General features: G+C 39.1%; 1 protein-coding gene across 1 annotated transcript in view; it reads left to right on the forward strand.

The window, feature by feature from the left end:
- The window catches only part of hfm1 (helicase for meiosis 1), a 92,647-nt gene that overhangs the window by 46,815 nt on the left and 31,887 nt on the right, over positions 1–13,945 (forward strand). Inside the window, exons 20-23 of the mRNA XM_052013230.1 lie at positions 5,238–5,344; positions 8,013–8,060; positions 10,640–10,737; positions 11,136–11,270. Of these exons, the coding sequence (XP_051869190.1) occupies positions 5,238–5,344; positions 8,013–8,060; positions 10,640–10,737; positions 11,136–11,270 (388 nt within the window). The remainder of the gene's footprint in view (positions 1–5,237; positions 5,345–8,012; positions 8,061–10,639; positions 10,738–11,135; positions 11,271–13,945) is intronic.

Below are 13,945 nucleotides of genomic sequence, written 5' to 3' on the forward strand. Positions count from 1 at the left end.
GCACCATCTACTGCTAGCTTTTTTCTGGTTGGGATAGGGATAGGATTGATTCCCAAGTGAGTGTTTAGAAAAATCTAATTTGGACCATATTACTGACTTCTGGGATTTTTCTAATGTACGGAAAAATTAATAAAGAAATTTAGCAAGTTCTCTGTGACATTAAGTACTGAAGTTGGGCAATATTACTTTTTGTTACAGCAGCTAAAATACTGTATTGTGTCCTACATGTTTACTGAAAATGAGCAGTTGAGTTTAACATACTTGGATAGTTTTTGCTGAGGGAAGTTAACAGATCAGTAGGTCCTTGCAACTTCCTCATCATATCAAAACAAAATTAGCAAAAATGCATTTTTTGTTATTTTTTATGTCTTTTACAAAATATTTGCCCAGAGGACATGGATATGGATTCATTTGAGTTTGGCATGTAAGTCTGTGTCCATGTTTTATCAGCATTAATACTTATGTGGTTTTGCTGCTCCTACATTCAACTGCTATGTCTTTCCTTTGCTGATGTATGTCTTATCTCCGTCTCTCATCACTGCATATTCTACTCTTTGCCTGACCTGTTATGTGTGTTTTCTGCTGGTTTTATTTAAATTTGTGCCACCCTTCCAATTCACCTCTGTGATTGTGGTTGAATGTTCTTATTTCTCTTTGGCTTTTTATCTTTTCAAGGGTTAAACGCCTTCGGTATCAAAATCCCATCTCTTCCCGTTACATATAATAACTGACTGTTTGTATTTCAGAATCAGATTTATTATCACTGACATATGATGTGAAATTTATTGTTATGTGGCAGCAGTACTGTGCAAAGACATCTATAAATTACAAAAGTAAATAAATAGTGCAAAAAATAGGAATAATGAGGTAGTGTTCACGGGTTCATGGATCATTTGGAAATCTGATGGTGGAGGGGAAGAAGCTGTTCCTGAATTGTTGAGTTTGAGTCTTTAGTCTCCTGTCCCTCCTCTCTGATGGTAGTAATGAGAAGAAGGCATGTCCCAGATGGCAAGGGTCCTTAATGATGGATGCCGACTTCTTGAGGCACCGCCTCCTGAAGATGCCCTCGATGGTGGGGAGGGTTGTGCCCGTGATGGAGCTGGCTGAGTCTACAACCCTCTGCAGCCTCTTGCAATCCTGTGCATTGGAGGCTCCATACCAGGCTGTGATGCAACCAGTCAGAATGCTCGCCACCATACATCTATAGAAATTATTAAGAGTCTTTGGTGACATACCAAATCTCCTGAAATCTCCTCAAATTCCTAATAAAGTAGAGCCGCTGGCATGCCTTCTTTGTTATTGCATCAATGTATTTGGCCCAGGATAGCTCCTCTGAGATGTTGACTTGAAGCTGCTCACCCTTTCCACCGCTGACCCCTCAGTGGGGACTGATGTGTGTTCTCCCGACTTCCTCTTCCTGAAGTCCATAATCAGTTACAACATCCTATCCCATATGTCCAACTTCTCATATTTGGTATGTACAAATAAGAGAGGAAATTTTAGAGGATTTTGAGTCCATCAGTATTAATAAAGTAGCCAAAAGCCCTGAAAGATTCAGGTGGAAAGATTGACCACTGAAGGTGACAGGAATGTAAGGAGAATAAAATGGGATTAATGTAAGATTAGCATAAATAGGTGCTCGATGGTTGGTGCGGACTCAGTGGCCAAAGTCTTCGGTTTAGCAAAGGGATAACAAATAATGAGGCAACAGAAGACAACAATACATTGGCCCAGAATTTCTGCAAAAAAGCTGACAGTTCTGTGCAGAATTCCCTCTGTAACTGGTATTGGTATTGGTTTATTATTGTCACTTGTACTGAGGTACAGCGAAAAACCTGTCTTGCATACCAATCGTACAGGTCAATTCATTACACAGTGCAGTTACACTGAGTTAGTACAAAGTGCATTGAGGTAGTACGGGTAAAAACAATAACAGTACAGAGTAAAGTGTCACAGCTACAGAGAAAGTGCAGTGCAATAAGGTGCAAGGCCACAACAAGGTAGATCGCAGGGTCATAGTCCATCTCATTGTATGAGGGAACCGTTCAATAGTCTTATCATGGTGGGATAGAAGCAGTCCTTGAGCCTGGTAGTATGTGCTCTCAAGCTGCTGTATCTTCTGCCAGATGGGAGGGGAGAGAAGAGAGAATGACCCGGGTGGGTGGGGTCTTTGATTATGCTGGCTGCTTCACCATGGCAGTGAGAGGTAAAGAGGTAGAGTCCATGGAGGAGAGGCTGGTTTCCGTGATAAGCTGGGCTGTGTCCACAACTCTCTGCAGTTTCTTGTGGTCCTGGGCAGAGCAGTTGCCATACCAAGCTGTGATGCATCCAGACAGGATACTTTCTATGGTGCATCGATAAAAGTTGGTGAGTGTCAAAGGGGACATACTGAATTTCTTTAGCCTCCTGACGAAGTAGAGGCGCTGGTGAGCTTTCTTGGTCGTGGTGTCTACGTGGTTGAACCAGGACAGGCTATTGGTGATGTTTACTCCTAAGAATGTGAAGCTCTCAACCCTCTCGACCTCAGCACCATTGATGTAGACAGGTGCATGTACACCGCCCCCTTTCCTGAAGTCAATGACCAGCTCTTTTGTTTTGCTGATATTGAGGGAAAGGTTGTTTTCATGACACCATGTCACTAAGCTCTCTATCTCCTTTCTGTACTCTGACTCACAGTAGTGTAGCGGTTAACATAATGCTTTACAGTGTCAGCGACACAGGTTTAATTCCAGCCGTTGTCTGTAAGGAGTTTGTACGTTCTCCCTGTGTCTGCGTGGGTTTCCTCCAGGTGCTCCGCTTTCCTCCCACATTCCAAAGACATACGGATTAGGAAGTTCTGCGCATACTATGTTGGCGCCGGAAGCGTGGCGACACTTGCGGGCTGTCCACAGAACACTCTACGCAAAAGATGCATTTCACAGTGTGTTTAGATGTACATGTGACTAATAAAGATATCTTATCCTATTATTATTTGAGATATGGCCTACTACGGTGATGTCATCTACAAACTTGTAGATGGAATTAGAGCAGAATCTGACCATGCAGTCATGAGTATATAGGGAGTAGAGTAGATGGCTGAGGATGCAGCCTTGTGGGGCACCAGTGTTGAGAATAATTGTTCTGGAGGTGTTGCTGCCTATCTTCACTGATTGCGGTCTGATGGTCAGAAGGTCAAGGATCCACTTGCAGAGGGAGGTGTTGAGTCCCAGGTCTCGGAGTTTGGTGATGAGTTTGCTTGTAATTATAGTATTGAAGGTGGAGCTGTGGTCAATAAACAATAATCTAACATAGGTGTCTTTACTGTCCAGATGCTCCAGGGAGATGTCATCCACTGTAGGCCTGTTTTGGTGGTAGGCAAATTGCAGTGGGTCGAGGTTGTCTGTGAGGCTGGAGTTAATGCGTGTCATGACCAGCCTCTCGAAGCACTTCATGATAGTGGATGTCAGAGCCACCGGTCAGTAATCATTAAGGCATGTTCACTTGTTTTTCTTAGGTAACGGGATGATAGTGGTCTTCTTAAAACAGGTGGGAACTTCAGATTGAAGCAGGGAGAGGTTAAATTTGTCTGCAAATACTGCCGCCAGCTGATCTGCACAATATCTGAGCACACGTCCAGGGACACCATCCGGGCCAGATGCTTTCCTTGGGTTCACTCTCCAGAAGATTGATCTTGTGTCCTTGATGGTGACTACAGGTTCAGTTGCATTGGAGGCTGTCAGGGTGGGTGGTGATAATCCACTCCCCTTCTGTTCAAAATGCACATAGAATGCATTAAACTCATCAGGAAGTGATGCACTGTTGTTGACTATGCTGCCCGACTTTGTTTTGTAGCCTGTCATAGCATGTTATAGCATGTAAGCCCTGCCACAACTGATGGCTGGTCTGGGACTCTATTTTGAACCGGTCTTGAGTCTTGGCATTCCTGATAATCGTATCTCGATTCCTTGTAAAGGTCAGGGTCACGTGATTGGGATGCAGCAGTCCTCGACTTCAGTAAGGCGTGGATCTCCCAGTTCATCCATGGTTTCTGGTTTGGGAACATTCATGTTGTCCTCTTTGTTACACAGTCCTCAACACACTTGCTGATAAAGTCCGTGATGGTGGTGACATATTCATCAAGGCTGGCAGCTGAGTATGAATACAAGTCCCAAACTTCTATAACACTGATAATTGGGGAAATGCACCAACTGTGCTGCAACATGAACTTTTACAGTTCCCAGTACTTGCATCGGGTTATCTGCCTGATGAACCAGTGCCAGATTAGAACTGACAATGTTCATTTCTGCAGAAAGGAATGGTTGTAAGGGTTAGAAGCAAATTACATGTTTTATTTAATTAAAAGTATTCAAATATATTCAATTATTTTCAAGTGTTTTCTGGTGCTTTTAAGTGTCATCACTTTTTAATATTAAACAATGTTTTACATTCTTAGTAACACTTACTTTCTGATAACTTCTGAATAATGGAATTAATGGAAATTGTCAAAAATATTCGCAATCAATCAAGGTCTGTGACAGGTGGTTCACCCTGGGCATCATTGACCATCTCTCAAAAAATTTTCAGTTGCTGAGGTCCAGTTATGATCAGAATCTTACTGGTCAGCTCAGAGAAGGCTTCTTTGCAGAGGTTCATGAAAGGGACTTGTTTCAGGTCTGAGAGGTGCAGCAGATAGACAACCTGCAGCCATAGCTGACAGGCAGCTTTGCAGAAATTCTGGGCTAATGCTTAAGTAGAGAGCAATTATATCCACTTCGTTGTTACTGATATTGCAGTTCAAGGTTAAAATGTGCCCAAAACTTCAATATTTTTGGAAATATTTACAATTTATTCATTGCTCACTTTGTCTAAAATGACCTCTTACAGGAAAACAATATGTATGCTAGTAGGGTTACTCAGATACGAAAGCTGTAAAATTATTTTGAAATTGCACAGATAGTATAAGAGGGATAGCAATAGGCTATTAATTCTCTCATGTCTATTCTGCCATTTAATTAGATCACGGCTGATCTCCTACTCTATTTATTTACATCTATGTGTTGCATCTATACATCAGAATGGATTTAAGGTGGCAATATCCTTTAATGTATTTGAAATAATAAGTCAAAGTAGTTCCCCTGTCAATGAATGGCCTGTAAAAATTAATATCTTTCAGCTGCAATTGAGAATTTGGTATGATATAGTAATCAAAGTTTATCTTTTGTGATATTTTAAATCTTGCATTATATTTTATATAATAGGTCACAATAATCTCCAGATGCAAAGAGTTTGCAGATATTCAACTAAGAATCAATGAGAAGAAGGTTCTTAATACTCTGAATAAAGACAAAAATAGAATCACCATCAGGTAATGCGAGACATATTTGCAACTCCAAGGTGTTTACAGACGCTCTGACAACAGTATCTCAGATAAACATACACTAAACGAAGATGGGAATTACCATCAGATGATGTTGACAAGTCTACTTGTGAGATGCTTTGACATGTGAATTGCCTTTGCACTACCAAACAACCTTAACAATTTAAGAAAGTATTCTGTAAGTGATTGGTTTAGAGCTCCTTCAATGGTGAATTTAGCTTTACCGGTTTTGAAATGTCTACATAGAGTTTGCCATCTTCAATTTTGAAATGTGCAAAGGACACAAAACATGGAAATTTGGCAACCCATGAGGAGGATATCAGTGAACTTCAGGAGGATATAGATAGTTAATGAAATGGGCAGATACATAGCAGATACAATTTAACATAGAAAAGTGTGAAATAATGCATTTTGGCAGAAGAATGAAGAGAAGCAACACATACGAACATAATAAATGGTAACGAGAATGACCTATTTGGCTTCTTATGCTTGCTGCACTATTCAACAAAATAATGGCTAATCATTTATCTCAACATCACTTTCCTGCCCAAACCCCATATTCCTTGATTCCTGTAATATTTGGAAATGTATCTCTGTCATGAAAATACTCAATGATTGAGTCTCCACAGCCCTCTTGAGTAGCTAATTCCAAAGATTCACCACCCTCTGGATGAAGAAATTTCTTATCTCTGTCTCAGTCCTGAACAGCTGACTCCTTATTCTGAGTCTGTAACCCCTACTTCAAGACACTAAAGCCAGGGGAATCTCCACATCAACTCCATATCTATCCTCTCAAGCCCCTTAAGAATTTTGTGCATTTCAATAAGATCACCTCTCATTCTTCCAAATTTAAGAAAGTACAGGATTCTCCGCATACTACAAACATATCATACTAGGAATTAATCTGGTGAATCTTTGCTGCACTCCCTATAGCAAAATTATATCTTTCCTCAGATAGGGAGACTAGATCTCTACAGAGTATTTATAGATGTATATAATTGAAGCAAGATGTCATCATTCTTTTACTCAAATCCTTTAGTAATAAAAGCCAATATGCTACTTGCTTTACTAATTACTTGCTGAATATTAACCCATTGATTTGTGTATGAGGACTCCAACACCATTCAATCTCCTGCCATTTCAGAAACATTGCCTTTCTAAAGTCTGATGGATTTATGTGGGATTCTTTTTAGAAAGGATTTCTGCAGGTAGCAAGAAATGAGTAGAATAGGAAATCAACATAGAACACATCATGACAATAGGAAAAGGTTGGCATGTTGTGTGATCAGGACATTTGGGTAAGCAATTGCTGATGTATGTGAGACAAAAGCAACCCACTTAATCATTTTAGTTGTACATCGAGGTAAGTAAAGATTTTTTACTTAACCTCTTGATGGCAGTTCCCAACAAACTCTTTAAAGCTCAGTGGTTTGGTGAGAAAACTCATCATAGCATGCATGAAATAACAATTATCAACCAACTTTAGAAACGGGCTTGAAAATAGATCCAGTACACATTGCTGTGTGGCCTCTTGTCTGTACATATATAAAAACAGAAAAACAAGGACAAATGCAAGTCCTTTACAGACAGACAGGATAATTAGTAATGGGAAATCAGGAGATGGCAGAGACATTGAATGACTATTTTATGTCTGTCTTCACAGAAGAAGACACAAACATCTTGGCAGAAATACCAGAGAACCAAGGATCTAAAGAGAAAAAGGAACTGAAGGAAATTTTTTTTTAAAAAGTGCAAGCAAAGTGGGTGAGAATAAAAGCTGATAAATCCTATGGACTCGATTATCTATATTCTAAATTTTTGAAAGAAGTGGCTATGGCAAGAGGTGGTTGTGAACTCTCTGAACACTCTGTGAACATGGATGGAAAACTGATTATCAAACAGAAAGCAAACAGTGGGAATAAACCAACAATTCTCAGGATGGCAGGCTATGACAAGTCCTGTACCGCAGAAATCAGTACTTGGGCCCCTTCTAGAGGCAACATGTATCAACAATTTAGCCAAGGGAACCAAATGTTATGTTTCCATGTTTGCTGATAATATAAAACAACATGGAATTGTGAGTGTGGAAGGCAATATAAAGAGATTTTAAGGGAATATAGGCAAGCTGAGTAAATGGGGTAGAATATAATGTTTAAAAACGTGAAGTTATTCACTTTGGTTTTCACAAAATAGAAAACTAGCGTGCTTTTTAAATGGTAAGAGATTGGGAGAATGAATGGAGATTTAAATGAAACTTCCTGAATTCTTACAGGGCTTGACAGGTTAGAATCAGGGAGGATGTTTCCTTTGACTGAGGAGCCTGGAAGCAAGAGTCACAATCTCAGAATTAGGGGTGGGACATTAAGGAGTATGGTGAGTCTTTGGAATTCTCTTCCCCCAGAGGTTCAATTTTTTTCATTCAAAACAGAGATCAATACATTCCTGGATGTTAAAAAAAAATTTGAGGGATGTGGGGATATTGCATAAAACTGGAGTTTAGATAGAAGATCAGCCATTGGAAGTGTTTCATAAAGGTAGTAACAGAAAAATAATTATTTTCAGAAAAGTTTATCACCATATTTTCTCCATGATAGAGTTACTTCTTTTGAATAGTTAAACATTGACTGTCTTAATGTTCCATCAATCTTTAATATAGGTTTCCTATAGAAGGAAAGATTAAAACAAATGAAATGAAAGTTAATTGGTAAGAAAATTTTGCAATTATTTAATATATTGTTTAGATTTAGATGCTCACATTTCTCCAGATTGCTAGTGTCTAAAAGATAAGAATACAAACTTCACAATCTATAAATTACTGGATAAGCTGTTCAGTATAGCATTAGCAAATGCAAAGTATCAGATTTGTTTAATTCCAGGCGATAAATCCAGGTGGATATTAACTTCAAGACTGTTTCTGGAGTTGAATTAAATAGATCAGTTAATAGTTCTTCAGCCCAGCACAGGATATTACTATCAGTAGAAGTAGCCAAAACACACTAGGGTGAACAAGTTCAAGACAGCTCATTAAGCTGCAGCTATGCCATCGCAAGGGGAGGTTCTTAATTATTGTGTCTGCTGACCCTTTCAGAATGCTGTCACACCCTCTCCCAAATATTGGTGCCTTATATTTGTATAAGGGTGACAAAATAAATAAAAACAATTTCTAAGGTCTTTATGGGACCAGGCTAAAACTCAAGTGAGGATACTTTCTGCTGGATGGCAAGCATGTGACATCTCTTACTTCCTACTAGCCCTTCAGCAGATTTCTAGTCATGTGTTTGGAGTGAAATCAAGATTTATTCCCAAACATATCCTTGCACCTCCCATACACTGTCCACCCCAACCCTTCGTGATTCTCTGCCACAAAAGCCAGCATGTGCAGAGTTTAAAAAAAACTGCAGATGCTGGAACTCTGAAACAAAAACACAAAATGTTGGAAGCTGTCAGGAGGTCAGACATCATTAATGGGGAGAAAAACAGAGTTGATGTTTCAGGTCAAGGAGCTACATCAGAAATAAAACAGTAAGAAGATAAGCTTGTTTTAAATTACAAAGAGGGGAAGGTGGTAGGAACAGAGGCAATATCTGTGTTAGGGTGCAGAACAAAGTTATCAAGGTAACATTTGTTTTAAAAATTGGCAGTTAGAACCAAGTGATAAAGAAATAGCATAATTGAGACAGACAGGTAGACCAATATCTATGGGGGAATAAAGGTAGGGGGTGATTTACCTGAAATTATTAATCTGTATAAGGGTTGCAACATGCTCCTCAGAAGTTGAGTTGCTGTTATGGGTTTGTGCTGGGCATCATAGGGGCGATACAAGACGGTGAAGTCAGAAGGATCAGAGTGGGAGAAGAATTTAACTGATAGGTGACTGGAAGCTCAGGGTCGCCTTTGTGGATTTATTGGAGGTGTTCTGCAAAGCAGTCACCCAATCTGTGATGGTTTCTCCAGCAACATTGTAAGCACCAAATACCATGCACTGAATTGGAAGAAATGCAAGTAAATTGCCGCTTCATCAGGAAGGGCTATTTGGTTCCTTGGAAGGTGGGAAGAAAAGAGGTAAAAGAATAGGTGTTGCATCTCCAGTGGTTGCATGAAGAAGTGCTGTGAGATTGGTGGAGATGGAATTGTGGAGGAGAGAGTCACAGAGGGACCAGTCCCTTCAGAATGCTGAAACCGGAGGGTAGGGGAAGGTGAGTCTGATGGGGGAATCTCATTGAAGGTGGCAGAAATCATGCAGCGTGATCCATTGAATATGGAGGCTGATGGGATGGAAAGTGAGGATAAGGAGAATCCTATATTTGTTCTGGCTAGGAGAAGGGAGGTTGAGTGCAGAAGAGTGGGAAATCTGGATTGAGAACCCAGTTAGCCATTGTAGAGTAAAAGCCCTAATTAAGGAGAAGGGAAGACATTTTAAAGACACCTGTGAGCAAAGGCTCAATTCAGAAGAGATGTACAGGGAAACTGAGAGAAAAGAATGGAGTCCTGAGAGGAGACAGGTTGGGAGGAGGTTTAGTAGAGCTGGCAGTCAGAGATGGTGGGCTTATAATGGATGTTGGTGGCTTACTTATCCCTGAGGTGGAGGTAGAGATCTCAAGAAATGAAAAGGAAGTGTCAGAAATGGACTATGTGAACTTGAGAGCATGATGAAAATTGTGAGCAAAAGTAATGAAATTTTTGAGTTCTGTGCAAGTAAAGAAAGCAGCACCAATGTAATGGAAGAAGAATTGAGGGAGGCGCCCGAAATAGGACGGTAACAAGGACCGTGCCACATGTCCAACCAAGAGATAAAGTTCTACTGAGTTTTCTTATGAGGGCCTCAGGGATTAACTGGGCTGGAGCAAACTTGCCTTAGTCAATGCTTTAATGCAGCAGATTGATGAAACTTAGTGCTGAGCCATTTAAGTTTGGAGATCATCCAAGACTGAAGTCCAGTAAGTATGGGCCAAACTTGCCACGAAGAGTGGCAGATTTCCTTCTCCGCATAACATTTGTGAATCATTTGGTTTTTACAACATTGAGTAATTTTGTGGTCACTGTTCCTCAGACTTGTTTTTAAATTCCAGACTATTAACTGAATTTAAATTTCACAGTTACCATGCTGTGATCTGAACTCATATTTCTGGTTCTTTAGTCCAGATGTCTGAATTCCTGGTCTGGTAACCACTTCATCGGACTGTACCTTTCTTCTGGTCATTGGATTGCTATTACTTTTATTCCTTTAGTCTTTTAAAATAATACTTTTGCTCTAAATATAATCTATTTCATTTTTTTTTACAGTCTAATACAAGCCCAGTTAGGATGTATTCCAGTTCAAGAATTTGCATTAACTCAAGACATAGCCAAGATATTTAAGTGTGGTATAAGAGTCACCAAATGTAAGCAAAAACCAAATGTTACCTTTTATTATTTGCTGTTCTTTCCTAATTGCTGACTGAACAAAAAAAATGAAGTTGCATGATCACTTAAATTTTAAATATTAATCAGGAGTACTGGTGTTATAATATTAATTATGAATACAAACAGGTTAGTGGTGCTATCACAAAATTACCTTTTCACCCCAATTTTCCTAAATTTGTTTTTTCTCCCAGTTTAATTACTGTCTATAAACATTTAAAAAGTATGAATGGAAATTAGATATTGAAACTGGAAATGCATCCATGTTTGTTTAGTTGCATCCTTAATACTTAAAAATCAAAGTTTGAAGGAACATTAAAGAGTGAAACATATACTGTGCCTCCTAATTAAGTATCTTGTGTAAATGCTTAATCAATAGGCCTTTCAGAATTGCTCATGCAACAAGAAAAGAAGAACTTTTCAGCATTGTTGAACTCACTGATATTAGCCAAATGTTTTAGGGCTAAACTTTGGGAGAACTCCTCCTATGTATCAAGACAACTTGAAAAAATCGGTATGTTTATATCAAAATAATGTTGTTAGAAAGGTTAAGCATTTATTCTTTTACTTTCTTATCATTTATATTTCATAAATTAATTAAAGTTACCGGTAGTAAACTCTACATTACATTTCTTTGATTGACTATAAATCATGTTGGATCTAAAATCATCTCCAGTCAGTAGCGCTAAACACAGTGTTTAGGACCGACTGTATGTTCCCCAATGTTTTTGAAACTCTGTCCCAGAATGGAATCAAATTTTGGAAACAGACTAGAATGCACAGCTGCTAACAGACAAGAATACATTTCTCAACAACACCCCAGATATCAAGCATATGACCCATACGGCCAATGCAACTGTTTCTGTTTCACACAAGTATTTAAAAGGAAGCCTGTGAGTGAGAAAGAGCATCCATTCAGCATGCTCTTTCTCACTCACAGGCTTCCTTTTAAATTCTTAACATTTTGATTATTCTCAATGGTAATGAGTTTCATATTCTGACTATTCTCTGGGTAAAGAAATTCATCCTGTATTCTCTATTAGACTTATTATTGACTATCTTGTATTTAATAGCCTCTGGTTGTGGACATCCCAGAAGTGGAATATTTTCTTTTGTCTAGTCTATTAAACCCTCTTGTTGTGAAGATCATTATGTCGCCCTTCTCTTTCTGAAGAAAAGAAACTCAATCTGTCCATTCTTTTTTTTTGATATTTACAATTTCTAAGTTTTCTTGTAATGTTCATGAGCTGTTTTGCAGCTTCTCATGCATCTATATTCTTTGCACAATATGTAAACAAGAACTATGTACTTTGTGCCAAATATCGTCAAGCTATTGTTAAAATAACTTCCCACTGAAATAACTTTTCTGTTCATCACCAAGTGTTGTTATGTAGTCAAAGCAGCAGCTGTTTTGAACATATCATAAGCTCAAGGTCCCATATAAGATATGGAATAATTGACCAGGTAGTCTATTTTGGTGGTATTTTTTGAGGGTAAATGTTTTTCCAGACATCAATAGAGCCCTTCTATGTGCATAGGTATGTGTTGCAGGGGAATGAAAGGAGCGGGTGGAGTGTCAATTTACCATCCCGGCTGAAATATGTTAATGAAAACACAGGACTGAATCAATACTGCACTGAAAAATCAGTTTAGATTATATGGTTAAGTCTTAGCAATGGGGCCTCAGCCCACCTTGTCTAGGTCTGCGGCAAGAGTACTACCACTGAACCATGCTGACACATGGAGGATTAGTGTTTTGTGCACTAAATCAGCTTGTTTAGGCATTCCAAAAGTTGGTTCCAGCCAACACCATGCTAGCTTAACATTGGAAAAGAGGCCTGGAAAGGGTACAATATAAATGTCATTTCCACAATTTTCTACCCCCAATGGAGCATGCAACACCCATTGGGGAAAATAATCAGTTCCCACTGGGGAAATTGGCAAGTGATCTGAGGCCTTTAAGCAGTAAATGGCAAAATTCCCAGAGTAGCCCAGGAACTGTTCCAATTCCTTATCCCTAAGGCAAAAATCAACTACTCCATACTCGTGGAGTTCATGTGTTTCAGGGCCTAGTCTATGAGTGATGCCATTTGCAGATATATTTCTCAAGGAGAAATTCAAGATGGTAAACTATTGCAAGCTATTTAGTTTGCCCTGCAGACAGACAAACAGACAGAATATTACATCCAAGGTTCATTAATGTCACGTGTTAGTTTAGCCATTTCTCATAAGAACTTAACATAAAAAATAGGAGCAGGGCCTCCTGAGCCAGTCTGCCATTAAATAAGATCATGGGATCATGGTTGATCTAATCTTGGCCTCAGTTACACTTTGCTGCCTGTTCTCCATAACCCCTGACTCTCCAGTAGTCCCAGAAACATTTTGCTTTGTCCTATATATTATAAAAGTAAAATATTAAGTCTTTGATCAAGCTTAATAACTTCTGTGATTTGGTGTCATTTTTTTGTTTCATAATGTGTGAGGATTCTTGGGACTTTTTTTCTAAAGACACTATTAAAATGGAAGTTGTTGTTGGCAAATACAATGCAAGAAAACTATATATTTAAGAACATGCTGAGAAGTTCTACGTTGATGAGTTTCCACCTGAAGTACTGCATATAGTTTCCTTCTATGACTCTACAGATTGTTCCAAGCCTCAGAAGGGAAGTGTGCAGTGGTGAGGTTGGGCCAACCAAAATATGTTTTATGTATAAGCCCATTCACCACAGCAGTGTTTCATTGTACATGAAGCCTAAGAACCGTTAGATTAGACTTTGCACTTGGTCAGATATGGGCTTGGGGATTTGATGGGCTAAGGATGAGGGTTGTTAAGGGGCCTGACGGACATTTCTTGCAAGGGATAAGTACAAAGTTTAAACAGAATCTAACTGTAGGAATATCCATTTGCCGGGTTCCGCTGCCCCAAACCAGATCAGATCATTCCACTCTAAGTTATGCAGAAGTGAGCCTAACCATGTTCAGAGAGTGAACTTTTGATCAAATGTATTTGTGCAGTGCAAAATAAAACAAAAATCATGGGCCATAACTTTTAAGAAGCCAAGGAAGAGAACTCCAATGCCTAGAGCCTTATCTGCTGAAAGCACTATCACCAATGATGATGCATTTAAAATCAGGACTGCTTAAGAGGCTAGAATTAGAGAAATACAGATATCTCTGGGTATTACACAA

Source organism: Pristis pectinata, chromosome 3 (genome assembly GCF_009764475.1).
Source record: "Pristis pectinata isolate sPriPec2 chromosome 3, sPriPec2.1.pri, whole genome shotgun sequence".
In the NCBI taxonomy this organism is placed as follows: domain Eukaryota; kingdom Metazoa; phylum Chordata; class Chondrichthyes; order Rhinopristiformes; family Pristidae; genus Pristis; species Pristis pectinata.